The 24,046-nt window shown below is 36.5% G+C and overlaps 1 protein-coding gene across 1 annotated transcript in view; it reads right to left on the bottom strand.

Annotated features, from left to right (window-relative positions):
• Positions 1-24,046, bottom strand: part of LOC146001338 (hydrocephalus-inducing protein homolog) — a 230,199-nt gene that overhangs the window by 87,319 nt on the left and 118,834 nt on the right. The window contains exons 41-49 of the mRNA XM_083138652.1: positions 21,978-22,119; positions 20,337-20,509; positions 19,497-19,614; positions 15,131-15,336; positions 9,947-10,053; positions 8,954-9,086; positions 8,395-8,505; positions 2,394-2,672; positions 281-492 (exon numbers count right to left, since the gene is read on the bottom strand). Of these exons, the coding sequence (XP_082994778.1) occupies positions 281-492; positions 2,394-2,672; positions 8,395-8,505; positions 8,954-9,086; positions 9,947-10,053; positions 15,131-15,336; positions 19,497-19,614; positions 20,337-20,509; positions 21,978-22,119 (1,481 nt within the window). The remainder of the gene's footprint in view (positions 1-280; positions 493-2,393; positions 2,673-8,394; positions 8,506-8,953; positions 9,087-9,946; positions 10,054-15,130; positions 15,337-19,496; positions 19,615-20,336; positions 20,510-21,977; positions 22,120-24,046) is intronic.

Below are 24,046 nucleotides of genomic sequence, written 5' to 3'. Positions count from 1 at the left end.
TTGAGAAATCTAATCACCGACCTCACCTCGCATTTGGCGGGATTTTCTATTACAGCAGCCATTTCAACTTCCTGCTACTCGCACGTACGCACCTCCACACTGAGAAATATACCTCTGTTGCAGGCACAGAATACTAAAGGACGCTTCCGTGCACGCGCAGCTTCGTCAGTGTTGCCAGTCCCAAGTAAAAAATTATCAGCCCTTTTTTTTACATGTGCCTCGTACATTACACAGTTAATATAAAATTACTGCAAATCATCATCAGTAATGAGTTTCTTACTTGTACTGAAGATCATATTTGCCTCTGTTCTTCAAGGTAACGCTCTGCTTGTTATCGGAATAAACTTTCACAATGCCAAAGTTTATATCCTTCCTTGGCCCACGAGGGAACGCAATATCCATTATAGCATCATAGGCTTCAGCAGTTACAAACACCTGTTCTGTAAGCACTAAATTTTGATCTTCTGTTTTGGAGTCCCTATCCTGATAGATCTGTAATAAACAATCATAAATACATCATTATTTGTAATAAAGAAAATGCAAAATATACATCATGCCTGAAGAATACAACCTACAATGTAGCTAGTCAACTTCCATATCAATACTAATTTACAATGATTTAGTGTACTAATAGGTAAGTGTTATGTTTTCAACTTTCCATGTTAATCAAATGAATGGAGTTTATTCAACATTACTAATTTCCCTTACATTACCTAGTTTTAAAATAATTTCACAAAATTCCTTTGCTTTTCCATGAATTGTTCTCCTAAGTTGATGTTCCAGATTTTTCCAGGATTGGGAATCTTGGTATGTATATAGACAGAGTAAGTATATTTATTTATCAGAAATTTTAATTTCATGTTATTATGCACTGTGATGTAATTTACAATCACATTTCTTACCCTTCAGAAGAAAATTCAAGTGTCTTTCCACTAAGTTATGGTTAGAGGCATACATATTTTGTTTTTGACAAAAACACAAAATACGAAATAACACACTGCAATGTTCATTTTCCATGTTTTTGAAAGGTGTGAGGTACATTTTCCTATCATCTTAGGTCACAAAATGAACCCTAAAATGCGAAATTTAGAGTTTATTTACCGATGTGACACTTTCTGAAGTCAGAATTATCCTGAGAGTTATGCAAATCATGGAAAATTGATAAATTCTGCTATAAATATTGGAGAAGCAAAAATGGACACCTTTACACAGGAATAAACTTAATGCTCTAAAAACCACAAAAATGTGCTATTAGACGGGAAATATTTAATTTGTGTAATAAGTAGTTTTTAAAATGAAATTTAGGGTTTCATTCACCATTTTAACCCCGAAATGTTATTATATGTACTGCTTTTGATCCCAAAATATGCCTAGCTTTTGTACCGAAATCTCGATCTTGTATTCACCAAAAATATGTGACACTAGTTATGGTACATTAATCCAGTATGCATCTGGACATAATGAAGGCAATGAACTTTCACAATTAATGAACTAAAAGTATAGAAATGTGGAAATAGGAATTTACTTTTTGTGCTTTATCATACCTTTGATTAAATGGAAGAATGTTGCATTTAAGTTTTTTTTATTCTTCTATCTAACTTGGCTTTTCAGTTAAATTTTGATTAGTTTTTATTAATGTACGTGGGGAAAAAATTTTCTTCACAAGAACGTGGGACCAGCACGTAAACTTGAAATATACAAATGGAAGGGTAAAGTTTATGGTACTTTGCAATGTATGAACAATGCAGATCATGTGTACCAAGTGTAGAATACAGAAGCGAGCAAACATGCATACACAACAGCGCTATGCTACATGTGTCTATTAGTCAGAAAGCATACATTAGCAGTGCAGTAACACACATATTTGCCCCGTGAAACTTCAAAGTAGTCCCCAAGAGCTTCTGCAACCTACTGCCAATGATGTGGGAGTCATTGAATGTGTCCTCAACTCACAGGCTGTCCTGACTGATGCTGGTCTCTGGTTGCTTCATGTCCTTGCTGAAATACTGCTGCCCATCTAACATTTCTCCCATGAACAACAGCTATTTTGACATACAAACACTGTTTACACTGAGTAAAGCCTATTCTGAACCGTAGTTTAACCTTTAAATTACCATGTCCTCTGGGTGATAACCATATATCACATTGCCAACTAGTGACATGTCTACATACTATGGGTGCCACGTTCTCTGGGACATATGATCACGTTGTGGTACCATTATTTATACTTGAGAAGATGGAAACGAAGAACAAAAAAATTGAGTCAATCCACAGACTATATAACATGTATGAAAAATTTCCCTAAACATATTTCTAACAAGAAAAAATATTTGCCATGACTTTCAACTCTCATATTTGTTAAAAAAAACTACAACATAAGTACTTTATCTTACCTCTATGTGCAATGACTTCTTTGTGTGAACCTGCACATGAGAAGCTTTGAACAAAATTTTTATGTGACAGGATGACAAAGGATTCAAAATACCAGCAGACGCTGAAACTGAAAAGTCTCGGCCAAGCTCCTGCATGCCAAGTAACTTCCAGCGATATGGAACTGGATTTCTATTCAGTATGGTCAGCTTCTTACGGTCTAATCGCAGAAGCAGTAAACGATCAAAGTTCAGTATCTTTGGCTCTACTTCTACTTCTGGTTTGATTGCATGGCAAGCAAGCTACAAAAGAATAACAGACATAATGAATTGAATTCATACAAATCCATTGACTTTTCCATGCATTTTTATGTAAATTAATATTATCTTAATTTTGTGTTGCTTTTCTGCCAGTTTTGGCCAATTGAAATGAAGATAATGGAACTGACGACTGGACACTTACAAGGGAAAACTTGTGCCTAAAGTGAGATCTTAAGCCAAAACCTTCAGTGGTAAGACTGTGCTCCAAGTGGCATTAAATAAGTTTCTCCAGACAACTCAATAATGATTTAACATACCGGCATGCAAGTGTTAGATATTTTGGAATTTGCACTTCTTACGTTTATTTTTAAACTAATTATGCTAATTATGATGACGAGTGTGAAAGAGAATGACATTAAACTAATGAAGTCAGAATGCTTGGTGATGAGACTGTGAGTGACCAACTCAACGAGCATATGCACCGATGCAGCAAGGGTTAAATTTTTGTTATTTCACCCTATTCAAATCAGTCAAGCTTATTAAATAAAATTACAGTTATATTAGAACTGTTACTTTCTGAAGTCAATACTGCTGATATACAGAGTATCCTAATTGAGACGGACACATTTTGAATGGATAGTAAATAAAGGCATATACTGAAACTAAGATTTGCAATTTGAAGATAAACTCATCATCATCATCATCATCCTTTGCCGTTTCCTGCCTCTGGCTAGGTTGCCACAGAAGTCAAGCCATTTTCTTCTGGTCTTCCACCACTCCTCTCTCTCCACAGAGTTCCAATCTTGACCTCTTCTCCCAACACTCTCCACTATCTGCTCTTTCCACCGACATCTTGGTCTCCCCTTTGGCCTTGTGCATTGTATGCTCTTACTGGCAGCCTTTCTGCATCCATCTTCTTCACGTGTCCAACACATCTCATCTGTGCCTGATCTATTCTGTCCTGCAGCTTCACCCCACCCCCCTGTCTGTCGAATCTCCTAGTTCCTTATTCTATCGCTTCTAGTCTTCCCCAATATACTCCTTAAAAATTTCATCTCCACTGCCTGCATCTTTGTAATGTCTCTCTCTCTCTGTCCAAGTCTCTGCTGCATACATAATTATTGGTACATAATATGTGTTATATATTGCCTTCTTTCATTTCATAGGTACATCCCTGTTCCATATTAATCTTCAGGGCCTCCCGATGGCGCAGTGGTAGCGTCATCGCCTTGTAATCAAGGGGTCCCGGGTTCGATACCCGGTGGAGGCACAAGTGGTTCGGATCCCACTTTAAACTGTAGGTCCAGTCCCGATTAGCCTTATTGTGCATAAAGTGGACTTAAAACAACAAATCAATCAATCAATCAATCATATTAATCTTCGAACGCTTTGATATAGTCCACCACCCATTTGTCCTCATCTGTTTACCTCCTCATCTATTCTTTTACTTCTCTCAATTATGCTTCCTAGATACAGTCAACTCTCGATTCAACGACCTTTCACAGTTCCCGGGAAAAGGGCCGTTATTTCGAAGGGGTCGTTATTGGAATTTGCACCAATTTTCAGCTTAAAGGGAGCTGAAACGGACAGAAAGATGCCTAGGAGATGGTAACACCATTTATCCTGGTAGTTATACAACCTGTTATGCACAGGATGCGTGTTGTGAGAAGGAAAATAGAACATGAAAAAGTTTTCACAAACTAGAATTTATAATAATGTTACTTTGTTTCAATTGTTGCTTTTCCAGTAAATTCTTACAATTCTAGTTCCTGAGAAACCAGTTTGCACTGAGACCAATGGAAAGGAAAACAATCTCTCCCTTATTGCAAGCGAAACTCGAAGAATCTTGACACCAGTCAGACTGGTGCCAGTAAAAGTCGGGAGATAATCGGGCAGAATGAATGTTGGATTTTATACAGGTTCACTGGAGCATTGTCTGTTACAAGATTAACTGGTAAGATTAGATCTCTCGGGAGAAACAACACAGGTTGTCTCTAGGTACCAGACAAAAAAAAATAAAGGCAGGGCTGTAATTTTCGTTCTGATTCGGCTGTGTAAAATACATCGTAAAAAAAGTCACTTTTCTTTGCTTCAACCAACTTCATTCACCCTCCTTCCCCATTCAAGGGAGCAGTCCAAACTCCTTCCTTGACTTGCATTGTAATCCAGCGTGAAAAAGGAAACGCGGCAACTTGCGATCTGTTTTCACCCAATGCGTATTCTAGGACACGTCATTAAACAGCGTGGCAGTCGATAATCATTCGGGTTTGGAATTGAATTTCACTTTAAACTGTATATTTAGTCCCGATTAGCCCATTAGCATAAAATGAACTGAAAACAAGCTTTATGAAATTGCGCATTTTCACATATCAAAATGGTAGATCGTTATTTACTCTCATGTTAATCGACGATTGAATGTTGGATTTAGGAGTATTCTCGATGTCAAACACCCACCCCTCCAAACGTTTTCCCCTTGAATAATGTCTTTTTAATCGGTCTCAGCGACCATTCCTACATTGAACTCTTTTTTTCCCCCTCCACATGAGTGGTTCTGAAAAAAAGCGGATGCAAATTAAATTAAAGATTTGCTTATCAGAAGGCGCAGAACATGAAGTTATTTTAACTCTTGTTTTCCTTTCTGGAGATCGAATTTCGTTATCGTCAAATCAAAACAGCTTTGCGAGATTCAAAACAATAACCTTTTCCTTCACGCTGGATGAGTCATCGCTGTTATCGGCAAGGGACAGCTTTGCAGATGCTAGACAAAACACTGGCGCCAGCTGCATCGTAAAAACAAGGAGACCGGCTGGAAGTTCGAGCAACAGGTGGCGGAAGAGAATAATCCCAGCATTTTAAAGATAACGCAACTGTCAAAGACGGAACTTTTAACAGCAGTGTAAGGAAGAAAGAAATGACCCTTGCTTTACGTTTTACCATGAAACAGACAATAATAGGGGCAATATTTCCTATGCAGACAACAGCATTAAAAAAAACAACAAAAAAAAATTCTGCAATTATCAACATTGCCGTGCACACCAGTGGCGGAGAATGAGCTGGGGAAAGGGAGTTGGGTCACGTTTTTTTATTACTTGTTCTATGGTTTTTGTTCGTTTCAAGAATATATCCAGAACTGGTTGCCCCATTTTAGACGTCAAAGGAAAGGAAGAGGGGTGGGTGATTTTCCACCCTCGCCTGTAATCAGCCCGCATCAGCAAGAAAATCGGGACTGAAACAATCTGCATCCCCCCCCCCCCCCCCGCCGTTTGCTGACAGGAAAAGTGGGAGAAGTCAGTCAGCCAACGGAACACTTTTTTGGCAGATATTACGACATCGACACAATTAGGAAAACGTATGAAGTGGGATTATGATGCACGTAAGATCGAAGTAAACTTTTATGGAAACCTGGATGACAACGCATTAAGCGGCTTGACGATCTTTAGTTCACCAATGTGGTTTTGATTATCTAAAAGTTTCGCTTTTTTATGAAATGTTGCAGGGAACAAAGAACACTTTTTGAATTAAAGCTGTTACCGGAAGTTGTCGTCTACAAGGCCGAGAGTTGCTCACTCACGGGAACCTGCTGAACTCTAGGTCAGAGCTGGACAGATGGGCCAGACTTCCAGGCGCCAAGCATCTGTATTTTCGAACATTCCTGCGATCTTATCTCTCAAGGTGGTGTATTTATCGATGAAAGAGCTTGACCTGCCATACACATTGGCAAAGTCTGCAAGTCCAGCAGTCATTTCAGGCTGCTCCACCCCCCCCCCCCCTCCTCCGCGAGTTTTAAGCAGCTCTCGAGTCAAGTCGATTTAAAGTAACATCCAAGCACATTCGATTTTCTTTTCTCGCGTATCCAAGAGCAAGCCTGGCACGTTGGGTAACGGCCGTCGGGTGCGGTGTAACATTGGTGCGCTTGAGGGAGGGGAGGGCAGAGGTCAAGTGCTATTGGATATCACTCAAGCATGGTGTGGTGGTGTCTATTTTTAGTTCAGACCTAATTGTGATCGGTAGACCGCTCGTAAAGGGAATGAGTGGAGGAAAAAACAACGCATTTTTCGGCCGATTTCCTTCAATTTTTCAACTTTTTTTTTCCAAATTTTTCTAATTTTTTCTAAATTTTTCACGGTTCCCGGGAAAAGGGTCGTTACTTCGAAAGGGTCGTTATACCCGGGGTCGTAGAATCGAGAGTTGACTGTACTTGAAGCTCTCTACTACCCTCAACTTTTCGGTGTTTATCTTTATTCTTGGTTCATTTCTGGCTGTTTCTTGTTGTTATTAGCACACCTCACTCTTTGCTGCACTGAATTTCATTCCTGCTCTTCTAATTTCCTCATTCCAACTATCAAGCTGTCTCTGTACTTCTTGAAGATAAACTCACCAAGTTTATTGATAAAAAATTGTACAGTACAGCTGTACAAAAAATCTGTAAAATCAGTACAGCTCCACGTGTGCTCCTTTTGTTGCACAGAGTATATCTAGTCAGTAATCAATCAACTTTCTTCATCTTTTCTACAACATCTGGGCCATACGTGCAGCTGAAGTCCTTGGAGGTCGCGGATTTGATGCCAGCATAAACCCTGTCCTTGACATACCCTGAGAACAAATCTACAGGCATAATGTTTGAGGATTAAGGCAGGGGCACGGAATCGGCCAGCCAGATGTGACCCAACAACCAGGGAACTGTGTGTTCAGGTAATGCCTCATTTGACAACTATAATATGAATGAGCATATAAAGCATATTTGGTAGCAAATGAGCCAAGAGTGGTATTGCAAATTAATGAAGCATATAAAGATACTTATTTCCTATGATCTTCAGCATCTTGAAAAAAAACGGTGGGTCAATATTGTTAGTGCATATTAAGTTTGCATCCTTTATGAGCTTTGAACACACTTCTAGTGTAAATAAATTATTTCTTCCATGCCCTTATGGTCTTACATGATGGAGTGTTGTTACCAGACACATGACAAACGTTATACTGCGCTTGCATTATGGAATTCACCTTGGAATAACACCACACAGCTAGTGCTCTCTCTTGAACAGATGTTATTTTGATTTGCATGACTGCAACATTACCATCATGCATTTGGGAGAAAAATCTCACAGCTTTCCTTATTCATTCAATGCATAATGTGCACTATCTCTGTTTAGTGTATTATGGCAACCATTTGAAATGTGCCAGTCTCAATCCAGGTATTAGCTGATACTACTGACTAAAAATAGAATCATTTCCCAAACCAAGAAGACAGTTAAGACAATGTTCTCATTCTCTACTCCTTGTAACACACAAAAGTGAAGGATGGGTGGACACAATATTCTCAATCTTATTGTCTTCCAGGTGAAGGTTAAAGTCAATCAGTTCAAGATTTTGCCCATCACTTTAATCTGTAATTGTGTACAGCTTACCATTTACGATCTGCAAAAGATCAGTAACCATGGTCAACATTTCCTGACATTTTAAGTTTTATATTTTAATATAGTTTACTACTGTTTTTTTTTTTTTACTCGTAGGTCTATTTCCCTAGACTTTTAACATTTTCAGGTCTGTTAGAATATTCCTCAAGGAGTCTTCTTTCCTTCTTGCAAATATTAATATTAGAGTATTTCAGTGATTTCAATGACATATCTTCCACTATACTTTGCTTGTAGTAGTACTTCAAGATGAATATTTCTAGTGAACACATCTATTTATTAAAATGTAATGCCTATTCTGAGATACACATTTTAATCACACAGTTCTGACAATATTAATGCTTAAGTTTTACCTTAATAAGAATAACTTCAGGATTATTTTTGATACTGCAAACAAGAGTGTCTGTATAATATCCATATGCATGTACATTAGCAGATACTTCAAGCTCTCCAATACAGTCAGGCTGAAAATAAAGCAGTACTTAATATTAGGCATATCAATGTAGTCACCAAATTTACCAGTTTTTATACGTAAGTATTCATTGGAAATACATAATATCAATCAACCAATTTTATTTGAAAACGTTTACAATTGTCATATATCGATAATAGAATATTAAAGTACAATAGCTGACATTTAATCACCAAATCTATTTTTCCACACAATATTTGTGCCAAATCAATGAAAATTTTGCAGACCCCATACAATACATTACTCCCGAAAAGAATTGACTGAAATCAGTGGTTAGATATCAACGAGTAATTTCTGACAGTAGTCCCTATGTAAAAGTCAAAATAAGTGCCCTGCACAGTACAGTATAGTCAGCCCTTGTACTGCCTGTCTCCCTCTCTCGCACACATACACTTATTCACATGTATCTCTAAGAGATACCTCATACCATATATCCATACCTGAACTGTCATGACCGTAGTCTCGTAGCTGAAGGTATCTGATACTTTCTCTCCTAAAAGGAATAGAGATATTTCTGTTTCAAAGCATGAAATATTTTTGAACCAAAACGTAGCTGTTCTTGATTCTTGTGACCTGGGTAAAAAAAGCAGTGAAATAGAGTATAGAAAATAAAGTATCACATAAAGAATCGGCATTGCAAAACTATAAGCACTACATTGTAAATAAAATCTATTTTCTATAATTTGCTTCCTTTACAATTATGAATAATTAACACATAAAGTGAAACTCCGGTTTAACATTTCCGGATTTCAAAATGTCCTGTATTACACATTTAACACTTTGCTGGTCCTAATGCAGCATTGCATTTTAAGTTCTTTAGCCACAGTATCCTCAACAATGTATAATGTTAAAAACAATAAAAAACACAAACAGCACGATAAAAAACACTTTAGGAGTTCGCTGAGCAAGTAACGCCAGCGGAACTTCTACCGTGTCCCTTCCGTCGCCTCTCGACCAGCCCTGATAATGATTGTGAGATGGAATCGAAAGCTTGGAAGAACTCCTAAAGTGATTTTTATCATGCTGTTTGTGTGTTTTTTATTGTTTTCAACAAATATGTTGCCGGTACGTGACGTAAGAAGTTTTCTACTGTCATAAATGTATAATGTATTGTAGATATAGAAATGTGATTTAATTTTTATTTTTCTTTATTATTATAAAGAAAATGTTCTAACATTTTCAAATGTGTTGTCTTGTAACTGAGTTAAATACCTAGGTATTAATTTGTGTAGTATCATTTTGTTTTTCCGAGACTGGTAGTTCAGAATCTTGATATAAAAGGTTCTTCCTTCAAGTCCCAAAACTACATTGTGTTTGCTCTTTGGCCTACAGCATCTAATCATCTTTCACAATATAAAATTAATAAAAAATACTACGACCAGTTTTAAACTTGGATAGAGAAAGCATGAGCACAATATTGACAATAAGCATACCTTTTATCCTTTGCTTTGGGCAGCAATACAGGACCAAAATCAAAAGTATTTGAATCACAAAAATAAGTTAGTGTGAAAACATCATCAAGTGGTTTTTTATCTCCTACCTGTGAAACAAATTCGAAACTAAGTTAAAACTTAGGTAATGATATAAATGTAGGATAGAACACTTAAATTTAAATATGATTATCATTAAAAACACTAAGTTGCTGACCAAGGCAGTTTATTAAGATAAAAAACACTTAACAGGTAATGTTTCAACCCTGTATCAGGGTCTTCCTCGAACGAAGAACTAAACTAACTAGTTTAGTTTATCATGGAAACAAGGCTTAATTATATTATGATTATCATGTATCAACAAACATTTTGAACATTATAAACCAAATTATGATAAACTAATCTGGTACGTTTGATAATTTCATATTCTAAATTTCTAACTATTCTGAACAAATATAAACAAATTAACATAGCTGAAATGTTTACATATTGTATTAGTAGTTGTATCTGTTGAATTGGTAACACCTCATCCCTGCTATTAATGACTATTGAATTAAAATTCATACATTGTCATTATTTTGAAATTCTAAATATTCTAATCCAATATAAAATTCCAAATGTTCCATGAAGAACATTATCAACCTCCTTAATCATTTTTGTCTTTGAAAAAGGAACTGCACATTAAGACATTTACTTACATTTGAATTTGTTTTTCAGTTTGCATTATGCACAGGATGGCTAATCGAGGTTCAACCTACAGTTAAAAGTGGGAACCAAACCACTACGTGCCTCCAATATTATCGAACTGGGGACCCTTTGATTACAAGGCAACATTACCACTATGCCATCAGGGAGGGCCTACACATTTACTTACAAAAATAGGGCATGTGAATTATGTTCATATTCATAAAAATAACAATGGCAGAATTTTGCACACAATTACAAGCTACTTATAACCATATCACACTGGAAAAAAATTTGGTAAGTTACCAATAAACCAGTACATCAATATGCTTACATCAGCCAAATACCAATAAAGTACAGATGAACTGTCCCATTCCTAATTAGAATATTAAAATAACAGACATTTAATCGATTAATTTAATTAATTAAAAATCCACTACTGGCATGCAACATTGGTGCAGAATTACTCAAAACTGTTCATCTACAGGATACTATCAGGATATTTGAGTCCTTCAACTGTGTCTCTCGGAATTTTCTGCAACCCAAATGATATTCTAGAAAAACATGAATTTCAAATCAATACCTTATTGTACTGATACTGTAGATATTGGTTAAAATTTGCTTCAAAAAATGAAAAATAATGTGAACTCATTTTTCATGCTTGGTAGGTCCATGTGGTTGCCACTGGTATTCGAACAAGACTAGTTTAGTTGTGTTGTAGAACACAAGAAAAGATGTGTGGTCCAATTTGCCCCATAGTATGTACTATAGGTGGTGGAAGAAGAGGGAAGTGATGCGCATGCAGATAGAGCATAGATATCAGGGTAAACAGAAGATGAGATACAGAACTATTTATTAGTTTCATATTAGATGGAGGTGCAAACTGTTATGTGCATTATATACACTGAAAGAGTTTAGGAGTGGTAGTTAAGTTATAAGTGGAATACTTTGGCATTTTGTTGGAAAATCCAATGAGGGAAGAACTTGTAGTTTTTGAACAGATTAACAGGCAGCTGTTTGAAGAGGTTGTTGAAGAGTTTGACACACTTACGACAGGCAAAGTAAGCACTGATGTTGAGGAAATTGATAGTGATTTCACCGATGATTCAGTGTTACAAGTCAGTAAAGAGTCACTTCCAGAACAAAGCCCATAATTCGTTGAGAGTCAAAAAAGCAGTACTTTTCCGCATTCTCCATCACCAAAAAAACAGGACAGAATAAAATTTCCTGAAGAATACTTGGTTGTGCATACAAAATCTGGAGCTATTTTCATGTCTGTCTAAAACATTCAGGTGATGGCTTGATTAATATATAGGCAGATATATACTGCTGGACAAAAAAAACCGGACAGTTGCATTTTTTGTGATAACGCATAAATTCTGATTCGAAGGCTAACTAAAGGTTGCAGAAATTATTGGAAATAAGAAAACCTGAATATATTTAACAGAAGGCAAATTAAAACTTATTGTTAATGAGATAAATTAGAACAAAAACGAAAGTTACAGAAAACTACCAAAAAAAAAAAGAGATCTTACCAATATTTTTTTAAATATTGTTAACTGGTACTGGTGGGGTATATAAGATGTCTAGTAGTGGGTGTTACCTCCCCTGGCATCAATTACAGCTTGTAACCGCCGTGGCATACTTCGAATAAGGTTGGCAATCACTTCTTGGTCCAATTGCTCCCATTCTTCTTGAATAGCAAGTCTATCTCTTCAATAGTTTCTAGAACTATTGTGGGGTTTCTGATATGTAGTTTCAGTTGATCCCAGACGTGCTCTATCGGATTTAGGTCCTGACTTTGTGGTGGCCAATCTAATCGCAACTTCGTCCAAGTACTCCATGACAATATTCGCAATGTGAGGACGTGCATTGTCATGCATAAAAACAAATCCGGGCCTATGAATGGTGCATATGATACTACATGATCTGCCACATATTCTGTAATATACCTGCAAGCTGCAATTGCCCCATTCTCTACAAGAACCAACTCTGTACGTCCTTGTAAAGAGATACCTCCCCAGACCATGACACCACCGCCTCCAAAGGGTGATATTTCAACGAAACAACATTGTGCATAACGCTCATTAGGTCTTCTATACACATGTTCACGCCTGTGTGATGAACGTAGGTTGAATTTTGACTCATCGGAGAATAAAACCTTTTCCCACTGCTCCACATTACAATGTAAGTGTTTTGTAGCAAATTCCAGTCTTCGCTTCCGGTGACGTGCTAAACCTGGGACCTTAAGCCGGCCTCCGAGATGTTGAACCACTTTCATTCAGTCTTCTACGAACTGTTCATGAAGAAACCACAGCTCTATGAACATTTCTCAAAAGCCGTGCCACAATATTTGAAGTCGTACGACGGTCTCTTAAGACTATGATACGCATTAAACGATCTTCCCGTGCTGTTGTGCATCGTTTCTGACCAGAACCCGGTCTTCTACCATAGGAACCAGTTGCATCATACCGTCTGAGAGCTTCATGGATAGTACTTCGTGCTATTTAGCACCCTAGCAATATAGTGTACACTACGACCATCATCGTGAAGAGCTACTGCATTTACTACCTCTTCACGTCTTTTTCAAGCTAGCAAACTTACAATACACTTGCAAGAAAAATACCAGCAATGACAATGTCAATAATATCTGTTACTATGGTTACTATTAACCAAAATGCATGGTTCTCTAGACATTAAACAAAATAACATCAACAGGAATTGAAAATCAATAAATTAAAACAAAATTGCATGAAATTGATTTTGAGCCTACTAGGTGTTCCAAATAAGTAAATACGACTAAATAAATAAATAAATAGATATATAATAAACGGAAAAACTATGGAAAATGTTCAATAATGAATGTTCAGTTGTTCAATACTTAACTGAGAGCGTAATTCATAAGTAATTGCAATTCAGATGTCAAATATTAAGGTGTCTGGTTTTTTTTGTCCAGCAGTATATTTTGAACTATAGTAGATACAAATTTTGTGGTATGTATTTGGTACAGTCAATAAATAACCGGATTAATGCCATGAAAAAGCGAAATAAAGTGACAGAGCGATGAAACTTACGGGATATGTAAGCCAGGCTGGGGTACGCCACATGTCTGCAAGATGAGTTCCAGACCGTGTCACTAGGTGGCAGCACTGGCAGGGAAGGTAGGTTCTGTATGTGCAATTTGCCTCCAAAGGGCCAGTCAGTCATTCAGTGAGGTGAGTCATGGTGTTTACAGTGTCAGGTGCCACAAAGGAGGTTCAGCGATCCGTGATACAGTTTTTGATGGCAGAAGGCAACACACCAGGGAACATTTACAAGTGTATGACTACTGTGTATGGTGGTGAGTGCATGTCCCAAACACAAGTGTATCAGTGGGCGGGTTGGTTTCGAGCAGGACACACAACATTGTCTGATGTGGCACCTAGTGGGCACCCTAAATGTGCCATTACGGATGAGTCCTTTTCTGCCGTTGATGATCTCATACGGGAGTGTCGGGGGATTAGTCTGAACAAGATTGCAACCAAACTCGGCATTAGTCATGGTCCGGCATACACTATTGTTCATGAACACCTTCAATACCAGAAGATGTGTGCAGCCTGGGCACCAAAGATGCTCACAGAAGAGCAAAAGGCTACACAGATGGGGAAGAGTCTCACGCATCTCCTGCGGTACTCAACAAGAGGGTGAAGGTTTCCTGGAGCTCATTGTGACAATGGACGAGATCTTGCTCAACCGGTATACGCCAAAGAGTAAACGCAACAGCAAGGTGTGGAAACACCCCTCGACCCCATGACCCAAGAAAAGCAGACAAGTCAACTTTGTTCACAAGGTGATGTTCGTGTTTTTCTTTTATCATAGTGGTTCATTTCTCGGTCGCTTCCTCTGGCAGGGTGAGAAAATGAACGCTGCTCTGTACTCTGACATCTTGCGAAATGAGGCGAGACCTGCAATCAGGCACAAGTGGCGCAGCTTCTTGTCATAAGGTGTCACTACTGCAAGACAATGCACACCCCCATGTTGCTGGACACACTAAGGACATGATCACACAAATGGGTTGGGAATGCTTAGATCATCCCCCCTACAGCCCTGACCTATCCCTGTGTGACTTTCATGTGTTTAGCCCACTGAAAGGCACCTTACGTGGAATCCCCTTTGACTCGCATGCACAACTGCAGGAGGCGGTCTTCCATTGGTGCTCACAGCAGCCACAGGATATCTGGGACAGGGGCATCAAAAGTCTGGTGAAGTGGTGGGATGCCTGCCTCAACAACGCAGGGGAGTATGCCGAACAGTATAAAAAGGTAAGTCCGTACAACATTGACCATACCAAATATATTTAGATATTATCTCTCCAATACATGACATAAAAATCAGAATTGAGCGACATCACTTGGGTTCCCTTCCTTGTGAGATAGCAATCACTGAAATGTTGATGTCACTTCATGAAAGATACCTTTCATACTAGAAAGTGGATTGATTTAAACAAAAAAAAAATGTACTTACTTGGCTAAACATCACAGATGGTGTTGTATCTATTCTTGGTATGTCACACTTTCCCTTACACTCCAACACATATTCTGCAAAGCCTCCAACTACTTCAACATTGAATGCCTGTACGTAATCTTCACATTGGGTAGGATAAAATGCAAATTTCACATCCAGCATACCATCAGGTTCAAGAATCCATCTTGTTTTTATTTTAGTCATGCCTTAAAATAAAAAAAAGATTTTGTGTTAAGGCAAACAATGTTTCTCATCTGACAAAGAGGAATTACTGTCAAATCATGGTGGTTACTCTCTAAGATAAAATTCGTGACTAATTCCAAGTGTTCAAGGTGAAATTGAAGGAAAAGGAATCTAAATTTTTATCACAAAAATTAATTGTATTAACATTTTACGTGAACATTTACATAAAGTTCCTTGTGTATAATACAAAGTATGCATATAATGAATAGGGCTAGGCCGATATTTTGACCTGACACCAACAACAATACAGTTACAGATTCCCACCGATACAGATGCTGATACTTTGAAATTGAAACAATCTAAAGTAGTTCTGATATTTATAAATTTTATCACATAAATTTTCTATTGAAACTATATCATATCAAGCAACCAGGGTTTTGTGCTTTAAAATATTAATTTTACATGAGATAATAATTTAATCACAAAATCCATTTCTCTCCAATGTTGATAAAAAAATAGAATTAAAAATTATGCGCTTTGCGTAATTTCCAGGATATTTAGATTGATTAATTTGGATTATTTTACTTTGTTTTCCTGCCACTTTTGACTAATTGCAGAGATGAGAATGAGTGACGATCTGATGAAATTGATAAAGGCTCACTCACAAAGGACACCCATGCCCAGGCTGGGATTTGAACCTGGGACACCTGGCATTGTAGTGCTCTGTGCTAACCACTCCATCACGGAGGTGGCTCTAAGATATTTAGATTCCACGAAAGTGCAGCACATAATTTTTGTGGATTCTGAGAAACACAGAATCTGGAAAAGAATCAGCAAGTACTGGTGATTAAATTTGAACTGATACTTTCCAATACTGATACCACTGGTACAATACATTGGTATCAGCTTAACCATAATGATAATTTATGTTCCTAAAAAAAATAACGCTAGTGAATGTCAGGGAAAGTTCAACTGTTAGTTGTTTCATTTTGTCCATTACAAATGGCAAAAGTACTTTCTGTATTAAATATGGCCATACATTTTTGCAAATTATGACTTGTACATGATTGTTACTAAAAAACTAATTCTCTTTAAATCTTTCCTTTAAGCAAATAATTCAGAAAATCTCTAAATATGCACTCATGGATATATTATGAGTTTTCAGGAACATAGGATTTCACAAGTCAAGACAGATAAAAAAAAATATACAGATTACTCATTGTAATATATTCTTTTCTCTTTTTAAAAATAAAAGCACAACTGCTATAACATCAGAACCTTTATTAGGGATGGGACGATATGAAATTTTGGCCGATACCGATAAAGTACCGATATAAAATTTACCGATACCGATAACCGATATTCTACCGATCCGATATAAAATTAGAAATGGTCCTGGAAGAACCTGAAAAGTTCATTGACCTCCTTAAAAATGTGTTTCAAAGTGACTGCAGTGCAAGATAAATCGCATATTTAGACATTTACTTTTTAAAAAAGTAGGGCATGGAGATTATCCATAAAAATTACAACAAAAATGGCATAATTTTGCACTAAACTATCAGATATTTATCGATATATCAGATCGGTAAAATAATCGGTAATTTTACCGATAAACCGATACACCGATATGCCTATATCGGCAGATACCGATATAGTACCGATTAATCGGTCCCATCCCTAACCTTTATGAAAGTCTCAATTCTGCACCAGGTGCAGCAATAACAATTCACATGTAATTCCTGGTACCAGTAATTCTTACATAATTCCCACAATTCAAGAAATTCAGCAAATGCAGTTTATGTATGCAAGTGGATAATATCCTCTGCATTTACTCTAACATGTGAAGATGCTAGTCAAAGTCTTCCAAAAATTACGTGACTCAGGAGCAAACATGTTTAGTTTCAGATTTATATGTTATGAAAAATAGTACATGGATTTCAAGATCTACATTGCCTAAGATGGAAAATATACTTTTCTAGTTAAATTTTGCTTCAATAGGACTAACATGTTTTGCATCGACAGTTTTAAGTGGATAAAGTGGAACTTGGATTTTACAATTGCAAATTTTACAGTTACCTGTTTATACATTTTTGCCTTTCTGGTCCCAATGAAGCAAAGAACATTAAAAAATGTCCCATAAAGTGTATTATTTCAATTTTAAGAAACTTGTAATTGGTAACATTTAACTCTGTATTACATCTACATGCAATGAACAAACACCAAACGGGCCATTCCACCATTATATGTGCAACATTTTACACACAAAATTTAAGGTTCTAGACATGAGATTGGATTAAAATATTCATAATGAACTCGTTTCATAGAATTATGAAGTACTTTGGGTTGTCTGCTAAACAAATGAAAAAATACTAAGTATGATGGCATAGACTGAATGCATAAACATCATTAACAGAAGTGCATTATGTGTGCAACGCTTTAAAATTGAAGCAAATTTTGAATTCATTTGTCTGAATCAAGAATTGGCCATACATTCCCAAATACAAGCAAAACACTACACTACTCCATTCAAGTGCAAGGCTCAGTGCTACCATGCCAAACTGACATGGGAAGCCATTCTGTTTAGTATCATTATTAGCGGAAATTAATATTAATGCCTGAAAACCCTAGTAAACAGCCTAAAATCAAGTTAATGATGCAATCCATAACAAAATAAGTTATTATCAACATGCCAAAGCCATTTTGCATACATAAACACCATGTGCTACAATTTGTTTATCAGACAAAATTTTTATTTACTTACGTATTTTCAAGAGAACATTTGTCTAGGTTCAGAATAACCCCCTTTTCCTGAACATACCATTTATTTACCCCAGTTAGCATAACTGTGCTTAAGAAACCACAAAAATCTATGTTTTTTGGAATAAAAACAATCGAGAGCTGAAAAACCCCATCCTAGTCTGACACCCTGGTGGCCAGACTAGGAACTGCTTGATACAAGCTACCCATAACTTGAGTCAGCCAATAGGAACCATCCCAGGCCATGACGTCAAGTCCAGATGGCAAACTTCCTTTATTATGTGTAGGAAGCCATCTTGGACTCTATTCTGTACCAGCTTTTGACTGGAGAAGGTCGTGACCAAGAAACGTGCTATGTTAAAGTGACGCGAGTGAGCACAATGGCCGGGATATCATGGGGGACTACCGTAATAGTGATATAGAGTCCCTCAAAGGCCTAGTGTGGGCTTACAGGACAGATAACAGTGAAAAAAGTTATCTAAGTCAGGAATAGGGACTCGGGCATGTAAAAAAGGGGTAAAATCTGAAAATGCGGACTTTTCATTCCCCGAACTTTTCACGTTTGGCTACCTGGCTGTGTAGGCTGAACAATACGATGCATAGTGATTGGAATCCACCTCAATGTAAAGGTGGAGCAAGCATCCAGCATCATCAGTACCACCAATAGTCTGGAGAGGCTCCAGGAAACTTAGGATCTTGTGTATTTGTGCCCGTAAATTCTGTTTTCCCCCCTAAAATGAGCCATCATCGTTCGAAAGTGTGCGAGTGCATAACAAAGGGCCCCAGATCAGGTAAAACGTGTTAGTGTTCACGCTTAGGATGAGATCAGGAAATTGTAAGTAGAATATGTCATCTTATCTAAATTCTGTGTGTGTGAAAATATACATAAATGTTTGTTTTGCCTGTGCTATTTCAAGATACTAGTCCTAATGGCCAATAAACTTGGTATTTCAACGAACTGCATCTGATTTTCATCCCTGTGTGTGTAATTCTGCCTGTGTTCCTCCACTATCGTTTAAATTTAGACTGAAAGTTCCTCTAGATACCAGCGAGTCTTCTTCGGAACACTCGCTGTTAATCTAGGAACACCACACATCGCACGTGGGAGATGTGTGGCTGCGTAGAGTAGCTTGGGAGGTATATTTTTAGGTTCCTTTGCATTCTTGTGGTTATTGAAGATAAGTAGATAGCCAAACTGATCAAACCAACCTCAAAACCTAAAAGTATAGCTCCCGAAACCCATTGCAATATGCTGCAGATGCTAGAAACTTTTATTGGTAAAATTTGCAAATTATATGCATTCACAAACATCTAAACCTTAATGCGATTATAAACAATAATAATTTCCACATTAATTCATTTTGTTATTTACATGGAGCAGGACCACTTTTCGTGGAATGCCCCAAATACCTTTTGGTACACTTACATTCACGTAGAATATCAGTTTTCTTAACCTTCTTCTGAACACCTTCCAGTGATTTCCTTTTGGATTTGCTCTCTTTCTTGGACTTCTTTGGTTTCCCTCCACTTCTAATAGAAAGTGCCTGTTAACATATTTAAGGATAAATTACGTATCGATTAATAATAATAGCTAAACAGAATATAACAACACAAACAGCTCAGTAATACTTTCAAATGATACTTAGCACGTTTTTCCTTTCAAGTTCCTTTCCTAAATTCACTCAGGTTTCTGTATTTGTTTGCTTGCATGATTGATTTAGTTCAGTTTACTTCATCATTCTGCTACTTTTGGCTAATCACCAAAATGAGGATGAGTGATGCTATGATGAAGGGAGACTCGCAAAGAACACATATGCCCCCTAGGTTTCATTTGAACCAAGGATCCCTGGTGTCATAGGGCAATGTGCTAACCACTCTGTCACCAAGGTCTGCTTTCTGTATTTGTATATGGGTTATTTACATTCACATATCTAGGTTAATCCTGATGATTTGATGAAAGAACAAACACAATACCCAGTCTGTCCAGGAGCAAATCCGGAACCTTAGAAAGAGTGATCGTGAATCCACAGGTTTCTGTACTGTTTCCTTGCAAGGTGTGAGACAAAATAACATTTTTTTTTTTAATATTTGCTTGACTAGAGTATGACTTAAGATGCACGTAAGAAAATGTGACAGTCTCAATCTGAAAACACTGCATTTAACATTTCACAGTTTCTAACAAATATCCCTCTATTCCCTTTCCTTTAAAGTTCCTTAGCTTTTGTTGCATTCATCAAAGATTAAATACAAAAAAATATAATCTTACATCCAGACTTAGTATGGAACCCTCTCTTTCAGTTGGTAAGGCAGGTTCCTCTTCCAGAGGTGTCATAAATATATAATCTGGATAATCCTTAAGCATACGATAAGGTGCTCTTCTTATGCAACTGTATGTGGGACTTGGATATTCCTCAAAAAGTCTTTCCCCATATGCTACAGCTGAAATGAAAGTGTTAAACATAGAAATTGCAATGGATAAATTAAGAATGGACTTACATAAAAATTCTGCTGATACTAATAAAAAACCTTAGGGTGGTCACCCTATGATCAGATAAAATTCAAGTATGGTACTAGGTTATCAAGGTAAAATTTAAAAAAAATACAAAAAGTAATAAAAATTAATCTGTGTTAATATTTTACACCAAACACTTATGAATAGTTTATTACACATTTTACTAAGTATGTGAATAAGTTATAGACCCCTCACTCCTGAGATGACAAAAACTAACAATTAACATAATAGCACATAAATGATGATTGACAACTCTCTCTCCTATACCTATACCAAGTTAAGTAATCATCTGAATCATAAGTGAATTAATTTAAGCATTAATGCTGATCACCTGTTCTAAAGTTTAACAAGATGATCACCCTTCTCCTGAAGATGATCTGAAATTAACTGGTTAACCTTGATACATACCAACCAATTATAATTGATTTATATTATTTCACATTTATGCCATGTTTGGCTAATTGCAAATATCAGGATGAATGGTGGTAAGTAGATCCACATTAAATAAAATATCAAAATTCAGTTAAAAAACTAGCCAAATTTCTGGATCAAAAGTGGTATATAAAATGGCATTTTGGTATTACAATTGTGAATATAAACCTAAATTTGATTTAAAAACTATACTTATTACACAAAATAAACTCTTCCCTTCTAATAGCACATTTATGTAGTTGTCAGTGTAGTAAGTTATTCCTCTGTAAAGGAGTCCATTTTTGCTTCCCAATATTTACAGCAAAGTTAATCAATTTTCCATGATTTGCACAACTCGCATGACAATTCAGATTTTAGAAAGTATCGCGTCAGTAAATGAACTCCATATTTCATGTTTAAGAGTTTATTTCTCATTTTACAGTTCATTACGTGACAAAACATGGTAGGAAAATGCACCTCATACCTTTCAAATACATGAAAAATGAATATTACAGCATGTTATTTTAAATTTGTGTTTCTGTCAAAAACAAAATATGCATGCCTCTAGCGATAAGATGAAATAGTTAAAGGGACAATTAGAGACACAAATCAACAGCACACAACACAAATCCAATAGAGGATTATACTGGTAATGGGTCCAGACGCCAGAGCCTCGTTAGTCTGCAAAATGCAGTCCAGGGTGTACTACATGGAAAGGAGGCTGACATATGGGTGTCATGACCCACCCAGACTAGATTTAAAATTAATGATGTAAATCTTCAATGAAGATTTTTTTTTTTTTTTAACAGTGCAAAAGTTCATTTTGAATTAAACCATCTTTCACATGTGAAGAATTCCAGGTGAAAAAAATTCATGCATAAATTCTAGTTTGTAGACACCCTGAATCTATCGATGGTAATCTATGCTCCACTGTTGCACTACAATACGGTAATCTCTACTTGCAACGTGAATGCTTTTACTTACGCAGACACAATCCAACTTCCTCGACATCAATTTGATCAATAATAGTGTCCAATAAGCGTGTCCCTGGGACTGAGTGGTTCAGCAACCAATGATCGATTCCAGTTGCCTGCTTTCGTAATTCAATTTCCTGAGGTAATATATCCTAAAAAAATATATCATGCTGTCAGAGATAAAGACTATATTGTACACAGAAGAAGAAGAAGAGGTGGTTAAGTGTGACTAGCTTACACAGGCAATTAAGAACACATGGATTGATGTGGAATTTCTTCCTGTACCAGTACATTAGCATTGGGAAATATAGTGATACTGATAAGCTGCATTTTACATAGAAATTTAATTTAAAAAATGCAAGCTTGGCCAGAACTCAAACTCATGCCTCTGTTATACAGTGAAACCCCGATTTTACGTTCCTCGGTTTTACATTTTCCCGCATTTTAAGTTTTTTCAGCTTGGTCCCTTGGATAACGTAAAATCGAGGTTCCACTGTACCATGCCACTTCCCTACAAACTCAGCAGCTAAACCAATCCTCGTTTCACTTGATTTTTCGCATTCGCAACATACACCATGCATTTCATTCAGTATCACTGAGAGAGACAATTTCACACACATAAAACAGCAGAAGCAATATATCAGATGAAACCAGTTATTCAGTTGGTACAACAATGGAGAGTATGCCAGAGACCTGAGTTTGAGTACTGGTTGAGCCTGCATTTTCTCACTTAAATTTCTACATAATACATCTCCTATTTGTGCCAAATTATAAGGGACCAAGCACTATGTGAGGAATCTACATTTCTCATTTACCTCCTTACACTGATAGTGCTTATCTTTGAAACCAAGCTGCATATTAGTTTATAAATCAAGAATACATAAATTCAACTTGTATATTTATTACACCAAGAAGAAAATGACAGAATGGTGACCCTAATTTCAGATAATTATTGTAAGGGCATGTAAGGCTAAACCATAACATTATAGACATATTGGTTCAAAATAATTTATTAGTAATTTTAATGGTAATTAATATACCATATGTAGAGGCACATATTTTTGGTAAATAAAAAAGCAAAATTTCGGTATAAAAACAGAGTAAATTTCGGGTTCAAAAGCAGTAAATAAAATGAAATTTCGCTGTTATAGCGGTGAAAAAGCAGCATATAAAATGACATTTTGGTTTTAAAAATGTGAATATAATCCGAAATTTGATTTAAAAACTGCACTATTACACAAAATAAACATATCCCTTCTAATAAAACATTAAATCATTACCAGAATATTAAGTTTATTCCTGTATAAAGGGGTCCATTTTTGCTTCTCAAATGTTTGCAGCAAAATTAATCAATTTTCCGTGAATTGCATAACTCTCAGGATATTTCTGACTTTAGAAAGTGTCGCGTCGGTATATAAACGGTAAATTTCGTGTTTAAAAGTCAATTTCGCATTTTGCAATTAATTTCGCATCATTTCGTGACAAAACAGGGTAGTAAAATGAACCTCACACCTTTCAGAAACATGAAAAATTAGCATTACAATGTGATATTTCACATTTTGCGTTTTCGTCAAAAACGAAATATGCATGCCTCTAACCATATGAGAGGACCAGTATGGAATGTTTGCATATATACTGATAAAGATTTAACAGAATAGATCAGACACAGACAATATACTTTAAATATATGAGGAGGAAGAGAGAACAAGGAGTGGGAAAGAGGCCCAAAGGAATACAAAGACGTTGATAGAAAGATCAGGTGGATATGGTGAAGGAAGATGGCTGATAAACAAACAGACATATACTGATCCAATGGAAAAAACCACAAACATTCCATGAATAACCTTAACGAGTTATTAACACCCTTATATAATGTATGTAACCAGGCAATGGCAGTAGGTTTTGCTTAGAAAGTACTGATTAATCTATCACATCCCAAATATACTTCTATCACTTGATGCAACAACACATATTACCAATCCCATTTCTACAATCCTATGGCATTATGTAGATAATAATAGTGTAAGATAAATTGAACTGGAAAAGAAAAAAATAGTTATAAGGATGGGCATTTTAAAA

Source organism: Lepisma saccharinum, chromosome 17, assembly GCF_977018435.1.
Source record: "Lepisma saccharinum chromosome 17, izLepSacc3.1, whole genome shotgun sequence".
NCBI lineage: Eukaryota > Metazoa > Arthropoda > Insecta > Zygentoma > Lepismatidae > Lepisma > Lepisma saccharinum.
The sequence above is the reverse complement of the archived record's forward strand: the minus strand, read 5'-3'. Positions and strand labels throughout refer to the sequence as shown.